This window comes from Mercenaria mercenaria, chromosome 4 (assembly GCF_021730395.1).
Source record: "Mercenaria mercenaria strain notata chromosome 4, MADL_Memer_1, whole genome shotgun sequence".
Classification (NCBI taxonomy): Eukaryota; Metazoa; Mollusca; class Bivalvia; order Venerida; family Veneridae; genus Mercenaria; species Mercenaria mercenaria.
Window position 1 is genome coordinate 70,358,554 of NC_069364.1, and position 13,418 is coordinate 70,371,971.

Genomic DNA, 13,418 nt, shown 5'->3' on the forward strand with positions numbered 1-13,418 from the left:
TCTATTTGCACTATTTTTGGAAAATATTAGATTTTATAGCTATTTTATTGAGGTATCGACATGCACAGAAAGCATGGTAAGGATGATTGTTGCACGTCACTGACGTGTCTGACGTCAGAAATTGATATTTTTGCCACTTTAAAGCAGTTTCAAGCCTGAGCACTACACAGTGAACTTTAACCTGCGAGGATTCCACTAAGTTTCATTGAAGGACATAGCTTCTCATCATTGCAATTTCATTTGATTAAATATGTTATTTTGATGTCAATTTGTGATTGTCAATGTTTTTTTTTTCTGTTTATGAAAGAAACGCTATTTCTGCGTGTGGCAAAATGTTGCAAGGGGTGAACTTTGAAGTTAAAATAAACAACCTTAGAAAACAATATTTTCCTATGTATTCATACTTGAATTAGGTAACATCTTCATATAATCTCTATTATAATATAAAAATATATGTGCATTGGGCATAGTGACATTACTTCTGGATTAACCCTGGTAGATTTTAAGTATTGGTTAAAGAAATGATAAGAAAATACTTTCTATAAGATGCCTTATAGCCCAAATAGTTACAGTAATTTGTGCGCTCAGACTTTAATTTGTCAATGATTTATGTGTAATAGGAGATGATCCAATGTTGGAACATACAAGATGGTTTCCACGTTGTGAATATGTTAACAAACTGAAAGGCGAGAGATATGTGGCTGCAGTACAGAGACGTCATCAAGAACATGTAAGTGTTAAAAAAGTTATGCTTTAACCTTTTCCCTGCTATAATTCTAAAATGGACTTGTCTGTCATTTAATTTAGGCAGTACCACTTATTATTCAAAGGGGTTTTAACTGAAAATCTATTGACTGAATAGGAAAGAGTGCAGACTATGATGTGCAGGCTCATCTCTGGTTTTGTCAGTAAGTTGTCACCAGCATGCTAAAGGTTAATTGCTGAAGAACAGGGTGGAAGGAGTGAGTCTAAAGAAAACCATGAAGGTTTAAGAATATATATTTCATTGTTAACTCAAAAACGTTTAAGGTAGTATTTAAAATATATAACTTTGTTACTTTAAGCTGTGTTAGAGTTAAGAGGAAGATTTTTGTAAAGAAGTCATTTCAGCTACCTTGCAAGAAGTTGGATACATACCCAAGCTGCTAAATACTAAACCAAATCATTTGCCACTCAACGATTAGGGTTTGAACCACACTTGGGATATTGAATTCTTCATGATGGCCATCCAGCTGGTTTATGGATGGTCGATGGTTCTACACGGGTGCCCGCCTGTGATGAAATAAAGGCATCTGGGATCTTCCTCCACTATCAAAACAAATCTACCTACTAAGCATAGCTAATGGATGAAGATATTTTCATTTGATATTTGAGGATTTTAAAGCCATTATTGGGTCATAATCCCAGTTGAAAAAAGTATCTGTTTTTTTACCAATTTGAGACAAAAATGCCCAATTGTATCCTACTAAAAATTTGGTAAAATTAATCTTTCAGTGCTTAAAGCACAGTAAAATTAATATTGAAAGAAAGAACATCAAAAAATGCAAATCATTGTAAAGAATGATGGTTATTTTGCCTTTAATATTATGTTGTCGCTACAAATGTATTTATTTATAGGTGGTTAACTGAATTTTTTCAAAGTTTTGACCAGATACTGCAAACAGTCTCAAAGCAGAGGGTATTGGTCATCTTCCCCCAAAAAAGCCTGGAAACAGAAAATTATTGTACTATGTTTTATATTTCACTTGTTTTTCAGATGGCCGAACAGCAGAGACAACAAATAGAGATTGCACAAAGACGGGATGGTATGTAATATTATTTCTTCATTTCTACCCACTTCATGCATATTCCACGTGATGGTTCAGTTTTCAGTATTTTTTAAATGTTTTTTTTACCACAGGTGTGATACATGTAGTGAAATATTTTAGAACTTTTATTTAAACTTAGTTACCAGTTACACTAGAATTTTATTAGCCCATAAGATCCAAGTTTTAGTGATTAATGATTTTAATAAATGTCAAGAAGTTGAAGTTTTAGCCAGAGATTATTTTTATGGATATTTTAGAGAATCGTAATCCTCCTGATCCGATGACAACAGAAGCTGCTGCCGTTATGCGGGAAATGGGCTACTCTGCGGAACGTACAAGGGAGGCAATCTTAGCTGTTAGACGACAAACAGGTTTGTGTTATATACTTTACCTTTTTAACATTTTAACTATTATATGTAAACATGATGAAAAAAGGTGAATAAGAAGGCAGATGTGCTAGTAATTGATACTCCTGTTTGTAATTGTTATTTTGATCACTGTTCTTTCGAAGGGGTGATTAAACAGCTGACTGAAAAAAATAAAATTATATGATAGACTTTTTTTTAAAGATGCAAGGATGTTTAATACCTGTGTGTGTTGTTTCCTACTACAGGGTCAGCAATGGTCACTACCCAGCAAGTTTTGACCTGGTTACTGGACGCTGAAGAAAGACGATTAACTGGTAATTCAAGTAACACCGGTAAGTTACTGTAAACGCAAGATTTAACTATGACACAGTGTGAAATGTTTGGTCCTGGTGGCTGTTGTAAGAACTTGATGTATTGAAATTTTGTAAACATTTAGAATGGTTTAGCAACATAAACATTGTGTTCATTGGCTGCCCATACAAATTCTGTCCCACCCTTTTGATGTGTTTAAATCACTGGTGGTGGTTTGAAACTCACCTGGGTCAGACTCTTTGCATGAGAGGAAACCTTTCTGAAAGATGTCTGAAATGATCCTTGGAGGGACACCGACTGTGTTGTTGTGAATTAAAATCCAGCAAAACAAAAACAAAAAATAAAATGCATTTAAATGAAAAGGTTGTATGCTTTAGGATAAAACTGGCAGCTTTGTTTATAAATTGTTTTTGAAATTCATTACAATATTCCTTAAAGCAATAAATAAAACAACACACGCACTGAAGTATTCTAACTTCTTGACTTTTGTCATGTCTAGAAGTTTTGAAAAATAATAGTTCATTCAAATTCATCATTAAAGAAAAAAAATCATAACATGCATATTTGTTTTAAATTTTAAATCTTTATCTTGCAGAATTAGGCGTTAGACCTCCACCTATGTCCTCTTCTACAGCAACTTCCATTGTCGACACCAGCACTCCGTCCTCTATTGTGTACACGGGAACCAGTATCTCATCTTCAGTTGTATACACTGGAACCAGCATAGATACTTCAATTGTAAACACGACTTCAAGCATTTCTACCGCAACATCTATAGTCAGTGCTAGGACCACCACATCTACTGTGAGTTCAACATCAACTACTGCCACAGCTGAAGTCCAGCAGACTGGTACTCCAGCAGGAGCAGAAAGCTCTGGAACTGGGAACCAGCAGACTGGTTCAGGGAATAGTTCCAGTTCTAATTCAGCCAGTGGAGCCAGTGTAGAGAAGCAATCTGGAGCATCTGGCGGGGACAGTGATGAGTCCAAATCAGCAGCCAAAGGTTTGTCACTTTTCTTTCAGCTTAAGTCATAACTTTGATAGTGTTTGTATACATGATAACTATTTGTAATTACAACAAGATACACACATGTCTAGATAAAATGTCAAGGTCACACTGAAACTAAACTGAAACTGAATTATTTGATTAAATGCCTATTTCTATACAGTGACATATTCATTGGCGTTGTACATAATAAATAATAATAATAATAATAATAATAATAACAGTAATAAAAACGATAATAATAATAATTATCATAACAACCTTATTTAAACAAAAAGTCATGACCTCACTCTTCACCCTGAGGTCATCTTACCTCTGTTGTGAATACCAGTGCTTAAAGCCTTACACTAGGAAGCCAAAAGTCATTTAACTTGTTTTTGTCCACTATATTTTCTAAACTACTGGAAGGATTTTCATAAAACAATCATTGATTGCTTGTTTACTTCATTAGGACACTGCAAAGTACATTACCTAAGTCTGTATCTATATACAAGGTCAGGGTCACACTACAAGGTCAAAAGCAATATGGTATTTTTTCTGTCTTCATGATATCTTCTTAACTGCTTGTAGGATTTTCATAAAATTAGCATCAGTTCTTTTCCTAAGGCAGTTGGTGTGCAGGGCACAGGACCCTATTCACTAAGATAAAGGTCAAGATTAGACACTTTAGGTCAGAGTTCAAATAGCTTTATCCATTTCATATAAACGGACATGCAGGCTGGTCTTGGTCTGCATATTTCGTTATTCAGTCAGTAAATTTTCAGTACCGGTAAACTCCCTTTGAAAAGTATATGATACTGCCCATACTGAAAGCTGGACCAGTCCATTTTGGAAATCTAGCAGTGTGAAGGTTAATTTTATCTCATGATATAGTACATATGACAAATAGTTTTTCTTGCAACACCCATGTTCTGTTTCAGCTGCAAGCAGCAGTGAGCCTACAAACAAAAGTACAAAGAAGAAAAATGCAACGAAAAAAGCTAAAAATAAAGCTGCAGCAAAATCAGAAACTGCTGGTGCCACTGGAGGAGATATAGGTAAGCAGAGTATCTTTTACACAAAAACTTCAGCTATTATAAGCTATGAAACTTTGCTCACATGTTTATCATCATTAGACGAGTAAATATGCAAAGAACAGTAACTGTCACATGCATTTTGTCACTAAGATGCTGCATGGATCAGATCGGACGGCTATGTTGTCTTTTATGGCGACATTGCATACAATTTACATTATCGTAGGCACAATTTGTTCGGTGGGATGTAATTTCTTAGTTGAGATGAACCATGAAATCCACGAAAATTAATATCAGTCGAATAATAATGATTTCACGTAATTCTGTATACTTTCTTTCTACCATTAAGCAAGTATGTAGGCCAAGAACAATAAGTATGACCCACATTCTGTCAGAATTATGGACTTTTGTTTACTTATTAAATTGTAGTAAATTGGTCAAATCTTGCATAGGGTATAGAATTCTTTATGTGAGGAAGCCATCCAGCTTGCTTATGGAAGGATGGTGGTTCTACCCAGTGGCTGCCCATGCCTGAAATAATTCATGAAGAGGCACCAGTGGTCATCTTCCACCTTCAAAAGCTGGAAAAGTCACCATATGACCTAAATTATGTTGGTGTGACTATAAACAAAATTAAAAAAATGATGTTGGTCACTCTGTCCGTAAACCAGTCCATTTCTGGATGATGCCTAGGATCATGAAAGTTTATAGGGAGGTTGGCCATGACCAACAGATGGTTCCTAATGATTTTAAGATCAGTAGGTCAAGGGTCAAGGTCACAGTGACTCTGAACAGTTAAACACTTTCTGGATAACTCAAGAACACTTGGGCCTAGGATCATGAAAGTTGATAGGGAGGTTGATCATGACAAGCAAATGACCTCTATTTATTTTGAGGTCAGTAACCCTATCTTTCGATTCAATGGCTCTCTCCGTATTAAAAAAGGCTAACGCAAGGTTAAAACATCTATATCGGAAGAAACATTATCTTACTCAACACACCAAGAAACTTCTTGTCATGGCCCTAATCCAATGTCATTTTGATTACGCCTGTTCTATATGGTACCATAGTCTGACTCAGTTTCTTAAATCCAAGCTCCAAACCACACAGAATAAGTTAATGAGGTTTGTTCTGGACCTTGATGCTAGGTCACACATTGGCCAAGAGCACTTTAAATCTCTCAACTGGTTACCAGTCAACAAACGTGTAGACCAGATTATCCTGTGTCATGTTTTTAAGATAAAAAATGGGTTAGCCCCAGACTAGATGGGAGACAGTTTTATCCCACAGGATACTGTTCATTCATATAGGACAAGGTTAAGTCACAAAGGTGCTTTTGCTGTTCCAAAGGTCAAAGGTTTTGGGTTAAAGTCCTTTTTCTTTTCTGGTATTTTCCTATGGAGTAAGTTGCCTGCTAGTATAGCACAGACTGAGAAATTACCTGTTTTTAAAACGTTAGTAAAGAATTATTTACTAGACAATTTAGCATAATTACTTTAATGTGTTTTAATAACTATTTAATGTGTTTTAATAACTATTCATATGGCTTTCGATGTATGAACATTTTAATTTAAGCTCGCATTTTACTTTTTGATATAGTTGTGCAATTTCCATCTAGTCACATAATTCTTTATTTGATATAGTTGTGCAATTTCCATCTAGTCACATAATTCTTTATTTGATATAGTTGTGCAATTTCCATCTAGTCACATACTTCAATTTCCATCTAGTCACATAATTTTGTAAAGTCTGTTATGCCTCTCTATGTCATGCCACCAACACAAAGGACCACAATGGAAATAGAGTTTTCTCTTTTTTGTATAATCCTTGGTGACGGTGTGCCTGTCATGGCTATTTTAAATTTCACGTATGCATTATGTTATTATGTTGTATTTACTATACATGTTGTTTTTAATTGTCCATGTATGTGCACTCCTTACTGAAATAAATCTATTTATCTTACCTTATCTAATCTAATCTAATCTAATCTAATCTATAATCTAATCTATAATCTAATCTAATCTAATCTAATCTATCAGGTCAAGGTCACATTGACCTGGAAAAGTTAAACGGTTTCTGGATGATAATTTGAGAATGCTTGGGCCTAGGATAATGAAAGTTTATAGTGAGATTGGTCATCACAAGTAGATGACCCCTATTGATATTGAGATCAGTAGGTCAAAGGTCAAGGTCACAGTGACCCAGAACTGTTAAAACGGTTCTAGAAAATAACTTGAGGATGCTTAGGCATAGGATCAGGAAACTTGATAAGGAGATTGAATATGACCAGCAGATGACCCCTACTGACTTTGAGGTCAGTAGGCCAAAGATCAAGGTCTCAGTGACCCAGAACAGTTGCACTGTTTCCGGATGTTAACTTAAGAACGCTTGGGTCTAGGATCATGAAAGTTGATGGGGAATTTGCTCATGACCAGCAGATGACACTATTGATTTTGAGGTCAGTAGGTCAAAGGGCAAGGTCACAGTGACCTAGAACAGTTAAACCATCTTTAGCTCACCTGTCACAAAGTGACAAGGTGAGCTTTTGTGATCGCGCAGCGTCCGTCCGTGCGTGCGTAAACTTTTGCTTGTGACCACTCTAGAGGTCACATTTTTCATTGGGTCTTTATGAAAATTGGTCAGAATGTTCACCTTGATGATATCTAGGTCAAGTTTGAAACTGGGTCACGTGCAGTCAAAAACTAGGTCAGTAGGTCTAAAAATAGAAAAACCTTGTGACCTCTCTACAGGCCATATTTTTCACAAGATCTTCATGCAAATTGGTCAGAATGTTTACTTTGATGATATCTATGTCAAGTTTGAAACTTGGTCAGGTGCCTTTAAAAATTAGGCCAGTAGGTCAAATAATAGAAAAACCTTGTGACCTCTCTAGAGGCCATATTTTTCATGGGATCTGTATGAAAGTTGGTCTGATTGTTTATCTTGATAATATCTAGGTTAGTTTTGAAACTGGGTCACGTGCGATTAAAAACTAGGTCAGTAGGTCTAAAAATAGAAAAACCTTGTGACCTCTCTAGAGGCCGTACTTGTGAATGGATCTTCATGAAAATTGGTCAGAATGTTCACCTTGATGATATCTTGGTCAAGTTTAAAAGCGGGTCAAGTGCCATCAATAACTAGGTCAGTAGGTCAAATAATAAAAAAACCTTGTGACCTCTCTAGAGGCCATATTTTTCATGGGATCTGTATGAAAGTTGGTCTGAATGTTCATCTTGATAATATTTAGATCAAGTTCGAAACTGGGTCAACTGTGGTCAAAAACTAGGTCAGTAGGTCTAAAAATAGAAAAACCTTGTGACCTCTCTAGAGGCCATACTTTTGAATGGATCTTCATGAAAATTGGTCAGAATGTTCACCTTGATGATATCTAGGTCAAGTTCAAAACTGGGTTATGTGCCTTCAATAACTAGGTCAGTAGGTCAAATAATAAAAAACCTTGTGACCTCTCTAGAGGCCATATTTTTTATGGGATCTGTATGAAAGTTGGTCTGAATGTTTATCTTGATGATATCTAGGTCAGGTTTGAAACTGGGTCAACTGTGATCAAAAACTAGGTCAGTAGGTCTAAAAATAGAGAAACCTTGTGACCTCTCTAGAGGCCATACTTTCGAATGGATCTTCATGAAAATTGGTCAGAATGTTCACCTTGATGATGTCTAGGTCAAGTTTGAAACAGGGTCATGTGCCTTCTATAACTAAGTCAGTAGGTCAGATAATAAAAAAACATTGTGACCTCTCTAGAGGCCATATTTTTCATGGGATCTCTATGAAAGTCGGTCAGAATGTTCACCTTGATGATATCTAGGTCAGGTTTGAAACTGGGTCAACTGCGGTTGAAAACTAGGTCAGTAGGTATAAATATAGAAAAACCTTGTGACCTCTCTAGAGGTCATACTTTTGAATGGATCTTCATGAAAATTGGTCAGAATGTTCACCTTGATGATATTTAGGTCAAGTTCGAAACTGGGTGATGTGCTGTCAATAACTAGGTCAGTAGGTCAAATAATAAAAACCTTGTGACCGCTCTACAGGCCATTCTTTTCAGTGGATCTTACAGGCCATATTTTTCAATGGATCTTCATGAAAATTGGTCAGAATTTTTATCTTGATGATATCTAGGTCAGGTTCAAAACTGGGTCACATGAGCTCAAAAACTAGGTCACTATGTCAATTAATAGAAAAAACGATGTCATACTCAGTTCAAAACTGGGTCATGTGGGGACAGGTGAGCGATTCAGGACCATCATGGTCCTCTTGTTGAAAGATAACTTGAGAACGCTTGGACTTAGGATCACGAAACTTAATAAGAAGGTAGACCATGACCAGCAGATGACCCATATTTATTTTGAGGTCAGTAGGTCAAAGGTCAAGGTCACAGACCCAGAACAGTAGAACTTTTTTGCCAGATAACTAGAGAATGCTATGGTCTAAGATCACATTTGATATGAAGGTCACTTACAACCCATAATTATTGATTTGAAGTCAGTACGTCAAACCTCCAATGCACAGTGACCAAATAAGTTTTGTTCCTTGTGCAGTTACTGAATGCATCAAGGGGGGGAGGGTGGCATTATGTGTTCCATGAGCTCTTGTTACTATTTATATAATCAAGGATACTGGCTGTAGTGTTACTAAATTTTTATTAGAAATAACTTGAGTTTCATCAGCTATTACTGTGTCTAATGTGAATCTTCTTTTTTAAACTTTTCTAGATGCGAAATCTTTAAAGGCAGAAAATGAAAAGTTAAGAGAAATGCAGACTTGCAAGATTTGTATGGAACGAGCAGTAAACACGACCCTATTGCCGTGTGGCCATTTAGTATGCTGCGATACCTGTGCTGCACGACTACAGAGATGTCCTATATGCAGAAAGAGGATTAAAGGAACAGTGAAAACATTCATGTCTTGAAGAGAAATAGGAACTAACTTCCATCCTAATACCAACTATCTAATATGACCTAAGTAACTGTTAATACCATATCCATTCTGATTGCTTAACAGAATTCAGCATGCAGAAAGCTCAGCTCCCCAAGCCTCTGCTGGCCAGGGTCAAAGGGTTAGAAGGCCTATGAACAAAAAGGGTATGTCGGTGTTAAATGACAAATATCCACTGAATGTGAAATGTTTCCAAGGAAAAGGTCACCATGTTGCAGTTTTTACAGAAATTACATTTCCATAGGATAGGGACTGTTCAATTTTATATCATAGGCCCTGACCTCCAGATTCTGACTAAAAGTGATCTTTCTTTAAAATTGAAGTTTGCTGAAAATCAGAGCATTAGTTTTGTTTTTAAATTATCTAATCAAGAAAAAATTGTCTGAGTCTAAAATCGAACTTGGGCTGCCTTGACAATAAAGACTTTCCCGCATTCTTAACCAATACACCATAGAGGAATAAATACACAGTGATTGTTAAATATAATTAAGGCAGTCTACCTCCAATACTCCTACAAATGATTTCCAATTTTGAATAGAAAAATCAGCAAAAACAACTAATTTACATGTGTTTCCATAACATATAATCTGTCAGTAACTAAGTAAGAAATACAGCAATAATATCCTGATATCTAGAAATTTTCTCTTGTTTTAGGGTCTGGAGGCCAGTGCCTTTAAGTTGACTCCAAAGAAAGTCTTACTGAGAAATAAATAATGACTGGGATATTTAAAACACTTCAGAAAAGTCATATGCCTTCTAACCTTTATATGTTTGACCAGTATAGAAGTTAGTCAGTGGAGGAGAGAACAACTGTACTCAGTTCGATCAGGATTACAGTTTTGTTGAACTCAGAAGTGACTTCATGTCTACCATGTCTGCTGAAGTCTTGAATTAACAAGGTAGAAAAACCTATTGATAACAATGGAAAATTATAGCAAACAAGTGTTAGTATTTCTAAACCTCAATATTGATATGTTAGAAATATGTTTATGTTAGAAGAATTCATAAGGTCTAGTTACAAATAAATGGCAGTTGAATAGTTGTAATATTCATCAAAATAGTAAACATGGAGGGAAAGTTTCTGAATGGAATTCAAACAGAGGTACATATATAGTAGTAGGGTTACTGTAATAGTACATTATCAGTTCTGAAATGTTGCATTCAGCTCAAGTGGATTTTGCCAGGCCTGGATCCAGAAGGGTGCTTGTGCCAAGTGTGATCTGGCCTGGCAATACACAGGAAAGCATTGTTGCAAATCAAGATACCATTTTGATGACACTTTTATTATATACATGTTCCTATTTCTAATGTTATATCTGTCAAAATTGTTAGATAGATAAGACTGAAAACTTATTTGAAATAGTGAACATTTTGAAGCATGGACATCTGAAACACCATCATTATGTCATTTCTGATTGAATATCTTCATGTATCCAATATTGGGAGTTGAATACAGGGTTTTGTATACATTTGTGAAATGCACGATGTCTTTGAGGTATATGATGAAATAAAATATTCATTTAGTTAGTACAAAGGAGTAGAAACTGTAACCGAGACTGGACTGATAATGTCTGGAATTTTGCTAAATGTGAAAAGAATGATATCAGTTGAAACTGGCTCAGTTGATGAACTGATCTGAAGGAAGACTATTTTACAGACATACTTTTAATTTTTGCCTGATGAAAGTGCTTCATTCAGGTCAACTATACTGGCTGGCGACCACCAAATCTGGATGACCACCAAACCGGACAGTCCCGTAAACGCTTTATTTCGGTCTTTACTTTGCTAATCTGTTTACGATCAAATGGACGCTTTATTTTCAACAACATATCAAAGAAACAGTTAAATTTAAGTATTTCACAAGAAATGCTACATTTCAATTCGTCTGCACTCGCGAAGCACGTTAAAAATGCCCGGGGGAAGCCGGAAGTGGTGCAATGCGCATGCGCAGTATTACCTTGAGGCCCTTAAAGGCCCCATGCAAATTTGAGGTAAGCAGACGAAACGTGGAAATACAACATTGATAATTTAGTGCATAATTTTAATACACCCTAAATCACATTTTCATATCAAAATATCCACTTCAAAAAGTAAAATTTCTAAAGATTTGGTCGGGAGAGATACGATCAAATTTATAGATTCAAGAGAGGTAATTCATACAGTTCTAAGACACTGTACGGCTACTTTCCCTTGGTTGAAAATAAAGATTAATTCAGTGCAATACAAACTGTAAATTGAAAATCAGTAATCTGACAAATCGCTGTCCAGAAACATGGTACTGTTAGACCTTAAAACAACATAATTCGGTGGCCATTCGTTCGGGCCTCGAAAAAGTACTTGACCTAATTTTAGAAGTAAACAAATTAGCTCTTCAGTTGCAAGGAGAACCTCGCTTTGTTCACGTGAAATTTCAACCACTAGATATATCTATTTTCCGAGCTATCTTGAAAAAAATTCCAAAAGTGTCCGGTTGTAGGACGCTATCCAGTAAAGATATTTTCTTTTAGTCATTGTTTATTATTTATGTGTACTACCACTAGAAACATTTACCATTATACATGACATTTAATATCGAATGTAGCTCTACCAACACAGTTTATGTATTTGTTGAAGTTTAATTCATTTGATGAGTGTGATGAGGATTTACTACATTTAAAAGATACACATTGGATGTCATTAAGTAGGAGATTAAGGATTAATATATTTCTTTGTTTATCATTAATTCCTGTTAGTATTAGCATTATGTCTGTGTACTAAATGTTTTATTTTGTAGAGAAACATGTAGCAGATTGCTATGCTGCATTTGGAAAGAAAACAAAATCACCCATTTGTAAATCACAAGTTGCTAAAATCATTGTATATACACTTATATTTAAATAGTTTGCTTTTGAAAATGTTAGAAAAAAATGAAAAAAAAAATGTGTTTGATTTTGTCTGTATTTTTGGTTTTTGTTTTCTTTTAATATACACTAATAAACTTGTGTCAAGGTGAAGACATACTATTGTAGACCTGCCTGAAAGGAATTTACTCACATTGACGTTTTCTGTCAGTTCTTTAATTTTTTATCAGACACACAAATTATACATGTATTTTGGCTTTTTCTCCATGTGTTAAAAACTAATATTTGCATTTCTACTTCTTATTTGTGGACTTAAGACAAGAAAAAAAAAGATTTCCAAGTGTAAATTATTTGACTATGTATTTCAGGATGGTCAGAGTTTTCAGTTTTGCAATTTATTTTTTCCTAAATTAGCTTAAATACTTTAACAGAATGTGTTGAGGTACAAGCTAATACATGTTGTTTATTTGTTTAGTATATTGCGCTCAAATGTGAACTGATAGTATTGGTGCCAGACGTTTTATCTTAATGTTTTATACATGGTAAATAAATGAAGTATGCTAAACTTTGTATGTAGGTAGCCGTGGTATATCAGAATTACCTATTTCCAGTGATGTTTATGAAGAATTTTAAAACATGTGTTTTAATGTACTGGTATACAGACATTATTTTCTATGTATTTCTCATCTTATATGACATTGTAAAGTATACCAACAAAAGTAATATTTCTGTTATTCAGTGGATGTAAATAATGTAATGTAAAATAATTTGCAAATCATAAGATGGTGTGTTTTGCTGTATTTTTTTGAGATATTACATGTACATACAACATACATATGTAAAACACAGACAACTAAAATTCCATACCATTATACATGTATTTCCTTACTTGGATATATACATACATTATATCCATATATATCACTGCCATGGTATGCATATTTTAATCATTTAATGATCCATAGTATATTGTAATAGAAGAAATTATAATGTTTCTTTGCTCTTGTAAAATAATTTAGTAAATCTGCATTTGATAGGATGTTAGATTTGCCACATAGATTTTTGTTGTGATTTTATATGATATGTGTATAAAAAATAAAAGGAATATATATACC

The 13,418-nt window shown here is 34.9% G+C and overlaps 1 protein-coding gene across 1 annotated transcript in view; it reads left to right on the top strand.

Moving 5' to 3' along the window:
• LOC128556446 (uncharacterized) overlaps positions 1-13,418 on the top strand; it is a 38,257-nt gene extending 24,839 nt beyond the window's left edge. The window contains exons 7-13 of the mRNA XM_053541628.1: positions 621-730; positions 1,757-1,805; positions 2,066-2,179; positions 2,422-2,508; positions 3,084-3,491; positions 4,415-4,531; positions 9,241-13,418. Of these exons, the coding sequence (XP_053397603.1) occupies positions 621-730; positions 1,757-1,805; positions 2,066-2,179; positions 2,422-2,508; positions 3,084-3,491; positions 4,415-4,531; positions 9,241-9,437 (1,082 nt within the window). The 3' untranslated portion in view covers positions 9,438-13,418. The remainder of the gene's footprint in view (positions 1-620; positions 731-1,756; positions 1,806-2,065; positions 2,180-2,421; positions 2,509-3,083; positions 3,492-4,414; positions 4,532-9,240) is intronic.